The following is a 15,036-nucleotide window of genomic DNA, read 5'->3' as shown; positions in this document are numbered from 1 at the left end:
CTGTGTTTGCAGCCAATTAGAGAGCGAATTCATCACATGCCCCTTTGTGGTCGATGCGAAGTCCTAAATCCACCTTTGCTGGTAGCTCTTCTTGTTGATTGATCCACTCAATTGTCGGCGCCCCAAATATTTTTACAGTTATTAGGGATTCCCTCGCCCTAAGACCGGCACACGGGTCAGCAGTTGGGAAATTATGTTATTTTATTTTAATAAGTAAAATGGTTTCATATGCAAATTCTTAAATTATGTATGCACTTTCTGAAGGTATGGCCTTGACTCTAAAAAACAAATTTAACAAACAAGAAAATATACAAATTACATGTGGTAAAATGTACAAATTTTAATGTCTGGACGTTGATATGCAATGACTGCACCATCAAGTGGCCCATGCGACACCAAGCCAAAGCCTGTTACGCGCGGAACCCAGCAGAACGCAGCCCTCCTCCTGCCAACCGACCGAGGGGCGCTGAGGCATAATTCGATCTACATAGTGGAAGAACAAAGGAATAAAGTTTCTAGTGGGTCTAATGGGAATCCTAAAGTTTATGCGGCTCAGCAAGTCAGGGCTGTCTACATCCCCCTTGATCAAGTTGTGCATAAAAATTACACCAAGCATTTTTCTACGACTAACTAAGGATGGAAGATTTATTAAAAGAAGTCTATTACGGTAGGATGGCAGTCTCACAGTTGCATCCCAGTTGAGGCCCCGTAGGGGAAATAATAAAAAGTAATAATAATCTTCTTAGTCAGGCTTTTCAAGATAAATACCTTTCCAATTTCAGAAATCTTACTAAGTAAACAAAATACATACTCTGTCACCATATTAAATTGTATATGTACCCGGTACAAAATTAGCTATTGAAAATTATGTGGCTGAGAAAACACTTAAATTGACACCTAAAATTCCAGTTTCTGACTGAAACACATCCTTAAAATATAAAAAAACCTTAACATCACTTAATACTTAAGCAAACCCGCCCCCTCAAATAAATAAACAAACTAACCCAAATTAGAGAATCATGAATAATCATAACATGCCTTGAAGATTATTCCTTTCGAAATTCTAGACATTATAAATATTCTTTACTCACAGAGATCAACCCATTCTACACTCCATACAGGCTCTACTTTAATCCCGCGTGAAACTTGAAGCCATGTAAACATTGCCAGTGGGCACCCGTCTACGACCTTGGCTGTTTAAGATGCAAAATTATGCGAAAAGCACCCCACTAAATATAAAGCCTGGCATTGTATTAAGTTAAATCCAGCGCAAACAATCTTTCATTTTAGATTCGGATGCGGTGGGAGCGGGACAACTAGCTGTGCTGACAGCACTTCTCGTGTTGGTGGTGAAGGAGGCAACATCATGAGCAAATGGCCGCAAAGCTACACCTTTTCCCTCTTGTTTTTGACGATTTGGTACTGATATTTGCCAAAAGGTATTAAAATTCAATATAGAATAAATATATATAAATAGCCATGCTGGCTGCCTGCTGTGTCTACTGCACTCTGCTTTTCACGGCATGAGATGGGATGTACGAGTATGTGCATATGTACATTTGTAGCACTATGTGAATTGCTTTTAGACGTAGTTTCCGACGGGAAAAAGGCCAACAAAAAGGCGTTCTGTAGGTGCTGTATTTCGGAGAACAAATAATTTTGATTCAAAGATTTGAATTGCTCACATGTTGTGTCTGCGAGTGAACGCAACCAATCCACCCCTTGTTTTTTTACATAAGCAAACAACAACTGTGGCTTTTATATGTTTTATTCAATTTGATTTCCATAAACTTTTACGATTCTTTTTACCTATACATGCATACATAATGGAAAATGGGGAACTTAAACAGCTAAGAAAATTCATTTCACATTTAAAATCAATATTAATGTTACAATTGTCGATGTTATTGTATCAAAGTAATTATTTCGATTTTTAACCAATGGCAACCAATAAAATTTTGAGCCAATGAAAATTGTCTCATGTTCTCGAATTAAAGATAGAAAAAATGTGGCATACTTTTCGGAGCAGATATAATATTTATGTGGTATGATGGATGTAACATACATGTAGAATTGACACTGAGGCAAGAGTAAGTTTCTTCCATACACCGTAAGTATATATCCTTGATCTGAGTCAAAATCTGCATCATATAAATTATATTCTTAAAAAACAGTTCTTCATAGATGCCTCTCCAGTAGCACCGTGTACGGGCGAAACGATGGGAATCTTATCAAAATTAAAGTTGACTTTGTCGTCAGGTGTGCAACATTATTCAATTATGTGTATTTTATCAAGTCTGCTTGCTGTTTAGATACTTTATGGAATACTCTTGGGCCAACCATCAATCTCTAGGCCGTTTCAATGAAGCGCAGATATGATAATTCAGAATTCCTGTCGAGTAATAACGCAAAATTATGAAAGGGCCAACGGCGGAAAGCAGCTGAAAACGGTCTGCCAAACCTGTCGATTGTCTGATAAACTTGTTGCAGCATTTCGACTCCAATTAGGTGAGAGACTGGAGGTCTCTCCTTGCGCTGACCTTGCCACATTGTAGAGAGCAGAGCACAGAACGGTAACAGGTCCAGGCGGCTCTGTCTGTCCCTCCAGAAGGAGGGCAGTGTGGCATTGGGTCAATGAGCATCCAGCGTGTTATATAAACTGGAGACCGCAGCGAAATAAATTGTGTGTAAAGTCAGCGACCGTCAGGAACAAACCTAAATTATCTTCCTAAAGAGCTTCCAGTCATGTTCAGCAAAGTAAGCATCGATGTGCGGCACTTTCCATTAAAATTAACTAACTTATTGATCTTTAAAAGATTGCATTCTTTGTGGCATTTGTTGCCGTGGTCCAGGCGGGTCTTCTTCCCGTGAAATCAGTCGGAAGCGAGGATACCTTCGATGCGCATCCACAGTACGCCTTCAACTATGATGTCCAGGATGGCGAAACCGGTGATGTCAAATCCCAATCGGAGACCCGAGACGGCGATGTAGTCCGTGGCCAGTACTCAGTCAACGATGCCGATGGCTATCGTCGCACTGTGGAGTACAGCGTGGATGCCGAAAGTGGTTTCAATGCTGTCGTCCGCCGTGAGCCTCTCTCCACTGCCGCTGCAGTGGTGGCTCGGCCTGCGGCTCCCATTAAGTTGCAGCCGCTGAAGAAGTTGCCCGTCCTGAAGCCCCACTCTCCGGCCTCTGCTGTGGTCCATCGATCCTTTGCTCCGGCCTCAACGGTGATCCACCATGCGCCCGTTACTCATCACGTGGTGCACCATGCCGCCCCATCGCAGGCCATTATCTCGCATCATGTGCCCCTGCTGAGAAATACGCTGCATGCCACGCATCCTCAGCACATTTCTTATGTTTTCTAGATTTTTATTTTGCTTACTTAAGTTTTTATTTTAATAAAACTGTTGAGAGTCGTTTCTTTATAATCTGTGGACTTAATTAATTTTTTAATAATTGGTCTACAAAATTTGTAGTTCCCCTACAATAATCTCCATCATACTTGGCTAGGAAATGATCAGCATATTGCCACAAAAAGTCGATAAGAATAACTCGAGAGTACTTCCCCAATAATATCATTCCCACACCGTGTCCAATCCAAAAAGAATATCCACCAGAAATGCCTGAGCAGTCATCAGCATTGACGTGTCTTTGTTTGGGTGGGCATTCGGAAGTGCGACAGTAGACACAATAAACATGAGCTCGAAATCCCATTAACGTTCAACTGGAGCGACAAACCGACTCAAAAATAAACGTTTAAGGTCGCTAACTGTCGAAGGAGGGTGGAGAGCGGATGGCCATATAATGGTTAATGGTTAATGGTTAATGGTCAATGGGTATGGGTTGGGGGTGCAAGTGCAGAGACGATTTGAAAAACCGTTGTTATGCATTTGCGCATGCGCTGCATACGATATCGATACGATAATAATAGTGCGAACGAGCAGCACTTTTCGAAAGCGAATGATCATCATTATCATCATGATGATCGATTCAAAGGCTGGAGCTGGAGTGCACACGTTCGGGCATGCGACTTCTGAGGCCAATATTAATTTGTCGCCGCTCAAGTCAAATCCAATCAAGAAGGCATTTTGCTGCCTCGGCTCGGCTTGGGCTGGGGGCCTTTGTCACCGATCGTCACTCAGCCTTGGCTCGGCCGCCCATCGTACTAACCAAAACACGATCCCCTCAGTTCGGGGCAACTGCTTCTAGTCTTGAGCGTCTCGCATTTTGATATTGTCGGCATCGTTTTGTGACGCAAGTGCACGCCGTCATCGGGCAGGCTGCCATCAATTCGGTATATAAGCCCCAGTTGGACGCTGTTCAAATCAGTTCAAAACCAATTACGGTATCTAGAGCAACACCCCCCCAAAAACAATCCAAAAATGGCATTCAAAGTAAGGCTGAAACACCACCCCGCCCAAGGACTATACGCCTGTGATATCAAGTGATCGAAAAGTGTATTAAATTGTGAAAATGTCTTAATTCCAGTTCGTGGTCCTCATCGCCGCCTGCATCGCCGTGGCCAGCGCTGGCCTCATTCCGGCTGCCGCACCCTTGGCCGCCGTCGCCCAGGTCGAGGAGTACGATCCCCATCCCCAGTACACCTACGGATATGACGTAAAGGATGCCATCTCCGGTGACTCCAAGACCCAGGTCGAGAGCCGCGACGGCGATGTTGTCCAGGGCCAGTACTCGCTCAACGACGCCGATGGCTACCGTCGCATTGTGGACTACACCGCCGATCCCATCAATGGATTCAATGCCGTCGTCCGCCGTGAGCCCCTCGTGGCCGCCGTCGCCGCCGCCCCAGCTCCAGTTGTCCGCGCCGCTCCCGTTGTGGCTGCCGCTCCAGTTGCTGTCCGTACCGCTGCCTATGCCGCTGCCCCAGCTCCCCTTGCCTACCACGCTGCCCCGGCACCCCTCACCTATGCTGCTGCCCCAGCTGCCTATGCTCCAGCTCCTCTGACCTATGCCGCTGCCCCAGCACCCATCGTGAAGGCCGCTCCTCTGGTCGCCGCCGGACCCGCTTTCGTCAAGACCCAGTACGCTTCGCCTCTTATCTCGTACGCCTATTGAAGTGCCCCCGAATAGGCGCCACGACCCGATAATTGCCGTTAGTTGTTATTGAATAAATGGATGTGATTTAAATGAATGCAAAACTAAACACAAATATTATTTATTTTTGGGATGGGGGAATATATTGAAAAATATTCGGAATCTTCAAACTGATTGCTTTGGCGATAAAAATAATGAATAGCTGAAATATGGATCGTAAGATCTAGTTGGGAATTACAGTTTAAAAGGGAAAAACATTTTCGATTCTTTTGAATGCTGTTTCCATATATTGTATTTTCATATCCCAACAGGAAGCGACCCATATATTGGTTGTTATTTTTCAAGTTTTCATAAACTCTTCGAAAGTACTCTCCAAATCGTTTTGTCATTCTTTTTAATGTTCCCCTTTGTTATCATTCTCTTCATTTGGGTCGAACAAGTAATCATCTCTCTTTCTGCTGTGTCCCACTGAAAAGTACCCAAAAAGCTTCCTCAAAAGAAACCGAAAACTAACTTTCACTCGCTCAGCTACAAGACGTTTTCAAGGTCACATTGCAAGCAAGAAAGAACGCTCCACTCTTCGACATGAACCGACAAAATAACACTTTCAGTCCACAAAAGTGAAACAATGAATAATGTCAACGTAAATGGCCAACACAAAGCGGAGTCCAACACGTTCAAGAACGCAGAAAATTTCGCGACAAGACAAGACAAGAAGTGTTTACACTAAGCTAAATACATTTATTTCGAGTGGCCACTAAATTGTTGCCAAGTTCATTCCGAGCGGGGGAAACCCCAGAAGAAATTAATATTTTGTAGTCATTCGATGGGGCCTAGTGTGAGCGGGTCTTAAGCGCACTGATCGGGGTCTGGGTCTGGGTTGGCTTTGCTCTGGGCTGGATTTTTAATGCGACACGAGTATTGCTGTAATTCGTCTGGTAAACGTTTATGGGCCTCGATGCGAGTCGTTGCGCATGCGCACTGCCATACGAGGTTCGTACTGCTACTGTGGATCTTTGAAGCTCCGGCAGTGCTTCTGTTGGTTGTTGTGACTACTGTGTGTACTTACATGCTAAGCATGGGAACGCAGCGGCCACGAACTGGCAGCGGGTCCGTTTCTGCGCTCACTTCAACGGTAATTAACAATGAAAATTGACTTTGACCTTAACCTTTGCTGTCCGTGGCTCGATGTACATTGGTTTGGTGTCCCCTGTCCACTTGTGTGACAGTCATGTGTCGGATGGGCCTCTGCCTTGGCATATTTGCACTTGCCCACGTTCGAAAGTCTGCCGCCTGCTATCTGGTAGCTACTTTAAGATAAAGGAAACAATTTAAGCCCAATAATGTCACGTAAATCATTCTCCAGCCGAGTCGAACACCAGGCTCAGACTTGGCGAAAGGTACGAGCTGACCTTAGCTGGTTTTTCAAGGGGGTCCCCCCGTCCTAGTCGCGATCACCACGCATTGAATGCACATCCAAGCCGAAAAGTACATTACATGCATTAAAATTCAATAAGCCCTCGAACGCAGATGGCTTTTATTGAAATGTTTCTTTCCAATGCGTTTCTTTCCGATCGGATGTCTGCCTCAATTTTCGTTGATTGGTGTAAAATGGGTCGGACCAACGAGATCCAACGCCTGTTCAATTTGTTCGTGGCTCTTAATGAGTTATTACCAGAAAATTGATTACAAAATTTATGTGTTCAAGAAGTGGCACGGTAATGCCACATTATTACTGGACTTGATGTTTCTTTTGGCAAGGATTAAGGGTAGCGTGTAGATCTCGTTAAATAAACGATTCCCCGTCTGAAAACACTCTCCAATTTGTGAGCTTACAAATATTCAACAATTTATTCATCTAAAACATTTCGTTAAGGGGAATGATGGGAATGAGTGAGAGCCGTGATCCTTAGTGGTGCTGATGGTAGGCCACTGGCAGTGGGGCAGCGGCAACGGCCACAGGAGCCACTGTCTTCACCACAGTCTTGACATGATCGAGGGGCACGCGGTTGACGACGGCATTGAATCCGTTGACGGGGTCCGAGGTGTACTGGACAATGCGACGGTAGCCATCGGAGTCGTTCAGCGAGTACTCGCCATGGACCACATCGCCGTCGCGCTCCTCCACCTGGCTCTTGGAGTCTCCGGAGAGCGCATCCTGCACATCGTAGGCGAACTTGTACTGAGGATGGGGATCGTATTCATCGTCGTGCTTGGCCAGCACGGGCTGGGCATGGGCCACGGCAACAGGTCCATGGGCATAGGCCACAGCCGGGGCGGGGGCATGGTACACCTGCTGGACAGGGACCACACCAGCACTGACGGCAGCCACGAGGGCGAGAACAGCAAAGAACTGAAAGTAAGCAGCCGAAATTTTAAATAAATCAAACAATTATCCCTCATAGGATCACTCACCTTGAAGGCCATGGCTCTGAATTTGGTAGGTTTGGAGTTGGTTTTAGTGGGTATCCGGTAACTGTATCGAAGACGGTGAAGCTGTGGAATGATTTACTGGTCGACGTGCACTGCTTTTTATACCCACCAAAAAGTGCGAAACTCCAAAAAAGCGAAATTGAAACTGATTCATTGTGCTTTTGGCCAAAAAATCAGTTTTGTCACTTTTGATATCACTTTTTTGTGTATTTTTTAACTTATTAAATAATTGACTCGAAACGAGGCATTTACAATGGCCCACGTAATGCGATAGACATATATATATATATTTTTATATTTATTTATGCAATCTTAAGGGGTGCATGCAAATGTGGGGCCTGTGCGGCTTAGTGTCATAGGCGAAACTTTCACTATTCTGCCTTGAGTGCGATATTGTGTTACCAGATTGATCTGTTGATTGGGTTGGAGAGAGAGGGAGATACCTTAAAGAGACATAAAAGAGGAGTGTCCGAAAGAGTGTTTCAATGTGGAAATGACCTAGACAAGAAGCTCTACAACAGTTGACAGAAGAGTTCTGGAAACATTAAATATGCCAAAGAGAAATTGAAGATAAGAAGAGTATCTTCAAAGCCTACTTACCCTCATAATTACTTTAGATAAATAAAACAATGCAAATTAACAATTAACAATCACAATTTATATTCATTAACAACAACAAAAGCAGGCTTTACATTAATTCTTGTCCCATTTTACAAGTTTGCAACGGTATAGGCGGGGGCTGTGTACCTCAAAGGCGTGGCATAGGCTGCGGTGCGAAGAATGGGTGCTGGAGCAGCCAACGCCAGAGGGGCAGATCGCACAAAGGGAGAGGAAAGTGCCAACGGAGCCGAGCGGACAATGGGGGAGGCAACTGCAAGAGGAGCAGAGCGAACGACAGGAGCAGCCACGGCCAAAGGTGCAGAGCGTACGACAGGGGCAGCCACGGCCAAAGGAGCAGAGCGTACGACAGGGGCAGCCACGGCCAAAGGAGCAGAGCGGACTAGCGGAGCTGCCACAGCCACGGGAGCAGCCTTGATCAATGGCTCCGCCTCTACGGCAACAATGGGCTCACGACGGACGACGGCATTGAATCCATTGATGGAATCGGCGGTGTAGGTGACGGTGCGCTTGTAGCCATCGGCATCGATCAGGGAGTACTCGCCGCGCACCAGATCTCCATCACGCTCCTCCACGTGTCCCTTGTTGTCGCCGGAGAGTGAGTCCTGCACATCGTAGCTGTAGGAGTACTGGGGATGAGGATCCACCTCCTCCAATTCGACGGTCTTGGCCAGGACGGGTGCTGGGGCCACTGCCACCGGAGCAACGGTCCTCAGAACAGCGGCTTGGGCTGCCACGGCGAACAGAGCCAAAGCGATCACGATCTACATGGTAGAGAGATGAGGAGGAGGAGATTTAGTACACTGATAATCCTGTTGTAGTCCTCGGTTTAGCCACACGAACCTTGCAGGCTGCCATTTCGGAATGGATTTTTGAGGATTGGATTTACTGCAGTTGCTGTCTTGGGCTAAAGCCAAACACTGAATGTCTAACCCGTCTCGGACCATCGGAATTTATATGCTATCCAATGACATTGATGACACCTAATTGTAATTCATTTTTGGCGGTGGTGTGCCCTCACCTCGGTGGCTGGCTCACTGTCGCGGCGCCTCGAATGCCACCTGGGGGACTGGCGACTGGAACTGGGGGCTTGTAAAAATTGTCACGCACCATGCTTCCACTCTTTGGTTCTGCTTAAAATGGCAGACTTTAATTATAAAACCAAAGCTGCATATTATTGATTACAACAATCCAATTTTAATTAGTGGCTGCCAAAAACAAAAGTTGTAGCTTCTGACATGGAAAGTCTTTCCCTTTCCCTTGAATTAGAACTAGGATTAAGGAGAGAAGAGATTGTAGAGATGGAAATGCAATAAACCAAACTTCGAAGTTTCGCAATTTAATTGGTGCTCTGTTATAAATTAATAAATATCATATATACAATTCTAAAACAAAACATCGAATATTATTTCAAAATGTTCTTAGCTTATAGAACTTTGCCATTTCAACTTCCATCTCCAAAATCACTGCACTGGGGAAGCCTTTTTAATGCACTCCTTTACCCCATTTAATCTTTTAATAACAGCGCAGAAAACTGGTTTAAGAGCCACACAAATATCTGTGCATACGCGTATCTCTTGGATAAATTGAATTTATTTTGCTGACAACACACAAAGATTGTGCGAGACACAATAGAGCACGATTTCAATGTTACATTTTCCCTCCTACCACTTCTCCTCCTCGTGCTGCTTGCCATCCACGTTTAGCATTAATGAATTGCACTAATTACGCAGAGAGCGTGGCCATTGCCAGCCATTATCAGAAGTTGCTCCATATACGTATAAAAGCAGTCTGCTGGCCCAGTAGCCCTCACAGTCCACTCTTCGCCTTCCAGCAACCAACAGCAGCAGCAAACGCAGCACAAACCCCAAACCAAACCAGTAAACATGGCATTCAAGGTACGCTTAAGAGGAAATACCCTAGAAAAGACCCAAGATCATAATTCATAATAAACTGCTTCCAGTTCATCGCCCTCTTCGCTCTGATCGCGGCCGCCAACGCCGGCCTTCTGCCCGCCGCCCAGGTCTACCACGCCGCCCCGGCCGTGGCCACCTACGCCGCCCCCACCGTCGTCAAGACAATTGCCCAGCCCGTGCTGGCCAAGGCCGCCGAGGAATACGACCCCCATCCCCAGTACAAGTACGCCTACGATGTCCAGGACTCGCTCTCCGGCGACTCCAAGAGCCAGGTCGAGGAGCGCGACGGAGATGTCGTCCGCGGAGAGTACTCCCTGATTGATGCCGATGGCTACAAGCGCACCGTCCAGTACACCGCCGACCCCATCAACGGATTCAACGCCGTCGTCAACCGCGTTCCCCTGGAGCATGTCAAGACTGTGGTGAAGACCGTCGCCGCTCCCGTGGCCCACTACGCCGCACCCGCTGTTGCCCACTATGCTGCCCCCGCTGTGGTCAAGACCGTGTCTCCCGCCTACCACACCTATGCCGCCCCAGCTGTGGTCAAGACCGTTGCACCAGTCGCCCACTATGCTGCTCCCACCCACTACGCCGCCCCTGCTGCGACCTACACCTCGTATGCCACCCCCGCTGTTGCCTACCACCACTAAATTCCATTTCTGCCATTCCCCATACGCTTTCTTGTTATAGTTATACGAATGCCCCCTAAAAATACACAACAAATATTTCCCACAATACATTCGCTTTTAAGGATCTATTTAGTCTTAGGCGCCGGTGAGATCCGTTTGGAGCTGGCAATTTAATTGAATTGAATTAAGTTCGGTTCATTAGTGCTCCCATTCCATTCCCTTGCCAATTAATTTGGCTGCGACATTGAAATTCCGAGCTCCAATGGAGTTTCTTTTTCAATTATTCCATTTATACATTTACTACTCCATTTGCTACACCCGCAACGACTTTGACTCGCTTTGGCTCTGGAAATTGCCCAATCCTATCAGCAATCAATAAATCATAACAAATTCAGATCTGCGGAGCACATTCATACAAGTATGTCACGGATACAGCTCTGGCTTTCTGGTTGTATATTCTGTTGTAGAGGGGTTCGGAGCACGTGGTCAGCAGCTTCCGTTTGGAGAATTACCCCAAGTACCGGCTTTTCTAGCGTCAAGTTCAATTCCAATTCATGTTTCGATGATGACGTGGGAGACTCAGTGTCTGAGGAACTGGTTTGACTTGCGGTCAGACACAAGTCAGACAAGATCGAATCTGGAACCTCGTCGAATTGTTCTTATTATTATTATTTTTATTTTTTTTCTTGACTTTCTTTTATTATTTATATGATTTTTCAAAGCGCTTTTTTTGACTTTTTGTAATGCATTTTGCTCGTGCTTTTCCTTAAGTAACAATTACATTTCTCAAAGCAAATAACAAACTCAATTAAACATAACACTGAAATCGCTTTGCTTCCATTAACAATGTTGGGTTTGTTTTTGCTTTTTGTCGAAATTTCGGTTTTTAATATATAGTTTTAGTTTTTAAAAAAATAAATGTCTGATTGAAGAATAAAAGAAAACAAATAAGAGATACGAGTTTCCAATACTCTAGACGTTAAACAATAGTAATCCGAAGAAATATAGTTAGTTATATTAGCTAAAAAAAAACTATTTAAAACGAGAAGGGACGTGTGAGACGCTCCTTACGCGTCACAACGTTTATACCTACTACTTCTGCACCTTAGCGGTGTTTTGTCAAATTTTAAATATTTTCTTCATCTGTCATCTGTCATCTACATCTACAACACTTCTCACACCAACACGCTCCGTTAGCTCGCCCCCCTTCCCTAGACCCACACACTGCAAACTCGCGGCAGAGGCGCACGCACACAAAAAAAAATCAAATATAAGCTGCGGGACGGGGTGGGTTAAAAATCGGCAGAGGCAGAGGCAGAGGGACGGCAGAAGCAGAGGCCGCATAATGCAGAAGCAGAGTGTGAATGAGAGAATGTGCAAAAAACAAATATAAGCTGCATGACGGGGTGGGTTCAGCCACTGGAAATTAATTTCTTCATTTTGGCTATAATAATGATCCAATCGGATCCAAAATTGGGGATCTGATAGATATGGCCATTTTACTCTTCGAGTACCGGGTATAAAAAAAATGCAATGGAAAATCTGAGCAATGCACTTTTTGGATTAAACTGGTTTTTGTAGTTGTTGTTTTTGAATAATTTTAAGAATTAATGTTTCATCTGCGAAGCTTATTTTCTTCTTTTCTCTTCTCTCCCCTCAAGAGTTTCCTTTGCTTCCTCTTCTGCTGCTTCTCCTGCTGATGGTTGTTGTATCGCCTATTCCGTTTGCTTCTGCTGTTTGCTGTCGCTTCTGCGTGTACGCTCGTTGTTATTGCTGCTATTGCGTCTTGTTGCGGATTGATGGTGCTGCTGCTCTCTGCTGCTGTTCTCTTTCGTGTGTTGTCTTTGTTTTGTGTTTTGTGTTTTGTTTTCTGTAGTTCTGTAGTTGTTAGTGTTTCTGCTGCATGTTGGATAATTTATGGCATTCAGAGCAAGAATTTGCCCAGTAAGAGACCCAGGATGGTTGCAGCAATGGCAATTGCAATATAAAGGACCGGAATCTGTTTCTCAGCCAGCACTGGGGCATAGGACTCGTTCGGTTGCTTGAGGACCGCTGAGCTTCGATAGCGCGTGATTTTATCCTTCAAGTATAGATTCTCTTTTCGTAGTTCACTGTTGGAATCCATCAGCGCCTTGATCTCACCGGAGTCCACATGCTCAGAGGCATCGAGCGAATTTGAGGCCTTTTCATTGCTAGACAACTTCGTCTCTGACTTAATGCCGCATTGGTAACCGCATTGGTAACTGGTAACCGTATTGCCACCGCCGGCGCTGCCGCTAGTGTTCTCTGCATTTTCCTCAGTACTGGGCATCTCGAATACGCATTTCAGCCTGGCATCCATCTGCTGCTGCGGCTCCAACTCCTTCCACAATCTATTCAAATCGGTCAGGTCAGCATCCATCGGGGCGAGGACGCTTTGCACCATGAACTTGTGCTTGTTTTTCTCCTGCTGATCGTACATGAAGGGCTGCAGGCAGATCTCCACCTGGGTCGAGCCGTGAGGCAGGATCTTGCCAATGTTTGGACGTACACAGTAGCGCTTTGGTGCTGTTGTCTTCATCTTGAAGACCAGTGGCACAGCCGCGTTATTGCTTAGGGTCATCATTGTGACGACGGACCGATTGAAGGGACCCACAAAACGCAACTCATGCTCCGGATCAATGGTCAACGGAAGCTCGAAGTTTGGTTTGCTCATGGATGCTGTTTGTATGGACTCCACTGTTGAAAAATTTCAATTTCTTGTCTGCCTTTTGGTATTTTTCGTTAATTCTTTTGTGCGTTTTTGCGCGCTGCTTGTCCTGGTTTTGCCTTCACCTTGTTGTCGTTGTAGTTGTAGTGGTGGAAATTTCCTGCCTCGTGCAATGCAATTTTCAGTTAAGTTAAATGTAGCACTTTGACTCTGGCTTGGTTATTTCACGCACTTCGTTACTTTTTTCGTCGAAACTAGTCATATTTTCATATGCAAATGCAAAGGCAAAAAAATTCAGTCAGCAGAAAAACGCCCGTCGAATTGATTGTTGTTGTCGATTGTTGGGTAATGAATTTGAATAAGAAGTAAGAAATTTGTTAGTTAAAACATTGTTTTTGAAAGTAAAATACATGAACTAAAGTTGAGGTAAAGTGAAATAAAAACGAAATCGAAAAGGGTCATTGATTCGTAGATAGATTCTGGAGATTGAAGTAAAAAGGAAGCCTTGAGAATTCAAATGGTATTTCAAAATTCCCAACAATCAAATGCATCACTTGGCCTTGCCGTTTTAGTCGGATGTTTCCATACACATTACAGTTATTTACAAAAAATTATTCAACAGGATAGAAATTGTTTTCCATATTCAAACTATACTAAAATTTTTTTGGTTTAAAAACAGACACTAGCGTAATAATGATGTCTTCGAAATCCGGCAAAACGGTTGCCAGCGACAGCCACCTGCTCCACTCTTCGGATAGCGACTTAGCCTTGAAACTGAAGTCGGCACCGAAGCTCGTTTGCATTCCACAGCAGCATCAGCATCTTCAGCGAATGTTCAACTCGGAGATCAAGTAAGAGAATATAAACGATTGCGAAAAAAGGTAGTCCTAATTGAATTTCGATCAAATTAATAGCATACCCCAGCGCCCAATGGAGTACGATATTCTTGACAAGTCTTTTTCGGTTCTGTACATCGGAGGGGTCAAGAATAAGGACTCGAAGTAGCGCTGGATGCCCGCCGATTGACATCTTCGCTACCCATCATCTTGTCCGACCTCTTCAATTAAGATTGTGAAATAAAATTGATCAAAAAGTAAATTGATACAATTTTAATATAAAAATCTCTAGAAATATTCTAGAAATTAGCGTATAAGGAAATTATTTTGTTGCCAAACGAATTTGGATATTTTCATTACATCATTTGGCTGAGAGTTGAGTCACTTTTCTACCACTTTGACTATGATTGTGCACTTATCTATGCCGCAGTAATATCTGTAATGCCAAGAGAGAAAAGCTTCAGCCCGAGAGCTCGAAATGGTAAGGGGTTTATTGTGGAATGGTAGTTTTGGCATGGACCTGGTGAGCAGACAACTTTTGTGGATCATTTATTCGCATAGAGTGGGAAATGGAGGTGTGTCTCTCTATAAATAGATCTCTGCCTCTGACTGTGTGTCATGTGCAATACTGGGCATCGTTAATGCTCGTATTTTATGCTCTTTCTTACATTAGTATGTGACCCACTCCCTGCACGAGTTCCTTGCCTAAGTCTTTTGTTTGCTTTGCTGCAAATCTGAATCCTGTTTTGGCATTAATGTCTCAAATTATGTTCTTCAATATTTATACTCAATTATAAACCATAATCCATAGCCAGTGGCCAGGGCATGGTCGAGGCTGTGCAAGTGTGCTGCTGAAT

At 44.7% G+C, this 15,036-nt stretch overlaps 6 protein-coding genes across 6 annotated transcripts; 3 read left to right on the top strand and 3 right to left on the bottom strand.

Moving 5' to 3' along the window:
* Positions 1 to 2,745: 2,745 nt before the first annotated feature.
* Positions 2,746 to 3,411, top strand: LOC117586401 (pupal cuticle protein Edg-84A). The gene is made up of 2 exons (XM_034276433.1): positions 2,746 to 2,757; positions 2,817 to 3,411. Exons 1-2 carry the CDS (start codon positions 2,746 to 2,748, stop codon positions 3,366 to 3,368), a joined length of 564 nt encoding a protein of 187 aa, XP_034132324.1. The 3' UTR covers positions 3,369 to 3,411.
* Positions 3,412 to 4,293: 882 nt separating this feature from the next.
* Positions 4,294 to 5,167, top strand: LOC117586582 (larval cuticle protein A2B). The gene is made up of 2 exons (XM_034276750.1): positions 4,294 to 4,397; positions 4,492 to 5,167. Exons 1-2 carry the CDS (start codon positions 4,386 to 4,388, stop codon positions 5,077 to 5,079), a joined length of 600 nt encoding a protein of 199 aa, XP_034132641.1. The 5' UTR covers positions 4,294 to 4,385; the 3' UTR covers positions 5,080 to 5,167.
* A 1,724-nt stretch (positions 5,168 to 6,891) lies between these two features.
* On the bottom strand, positions 6,892 to 7,699 carry LOC117586165 (larval cuticle protein A2B). The gene is made up of 2 exons (XM_034276066.1): positions 7,474 to 7,699; positions 6,892 to 7,411 (listed from the first exon to the last, which is right to left on the bottom strand). Exons 1-2 carry the CDS (start codon positions 7,483 to 7,485, stop codon positions 6,968 to 6,970), a joined length of 456 nt encoding a protein of 151 aa, XP_034131957.1. The 5' UTR covers positions 7,486 to 7,699; the 3' UTR covers positions 6,892 to 6,967.
* A 428-nt stretch (positions 7,700 to 8,127) lies between these two features.
* LOC117586120 (larval cuticle protein A3A) lies at positions 8,128 to 9,051 on the bottom strand. The gene is made up of 2 exons (XM_034275984.1): positions 8,953 to 9,051; positions 8,128 to 8,873 (listed from the first exon to the last, which is right to left on the bottom strand). The coding sequence occupies exons 1-2, from the start codon at positions 8,965 to 8,967 to the stop codon at positions 8,202 to 8,204; spliced, it is 687 nt and encodes a 228-aa protein (XP_034131875.1). The 5' UTR covers positions 8,968 to 9,051; the 3' UTR covers positions 8,128 to 8,201.
* An 886-nt stretch (positions 9,052 to 9,937) lies between these two features.
* Positions 9,938 to 10,749, top strand: LOC117586225 (larval cuticle protein A2B-like). The gene is made up of 2 exons (XM_034276162.1): positions 9,938 to 10,007; positions 10,073 to 10,749. The coding sequence occupies exons 1-2, from the start codon at positions 9,996 to 9,998 to the stop codon at positions 10,673 to 10,675; spliced, it is 615 nt and encodes a 204-aa protein (XP_034132053.1). The 5' UTR covers positions 9,938 to 9,995; the 3' UTR covers positions 10,676 to 10,749.
* A 1,626-nt stretch (positions 10,750 to 12,375) lies between these two features.
* Positions 12,376 to 13,673, bottom strand: LOC117586222 (vesicle-associated membrane protein-associated protein B/C-like). Its single transcript, XM_034276159.1, has one exon. The coding sequence runs from the start codon at positions 13,347 to 13,349 to the stop codon at positions 12,579 to 12,581; it is 771 nt and encodes a 256-aa protein (XP_034132050.1). The 5' UTR covers positions 13,350 to 13,673; the 3' UTR covers positions 12,376 to 12,578.
* Positions 13,674 to 15,036: the final 1,363 nt, after the last annotated feature.

Source organism: Drosophila guanche, unplaced genomic scaffold (genome assembly GCF_900245975.1).
Source record: "Drosophila guanche unplaced genomic scaffold, DGUA_6, whole genome shotgun sequence".
Taxonomy (NCBI): Eukaryota; Metazoa; Arthropoda; class Insecta; order Diptera; family Drosophilidae; genus Drosophila; species Drosophila guanche.
This window is presented reverse-complemented; position numbering and strand designations above follow the sequence as displayed.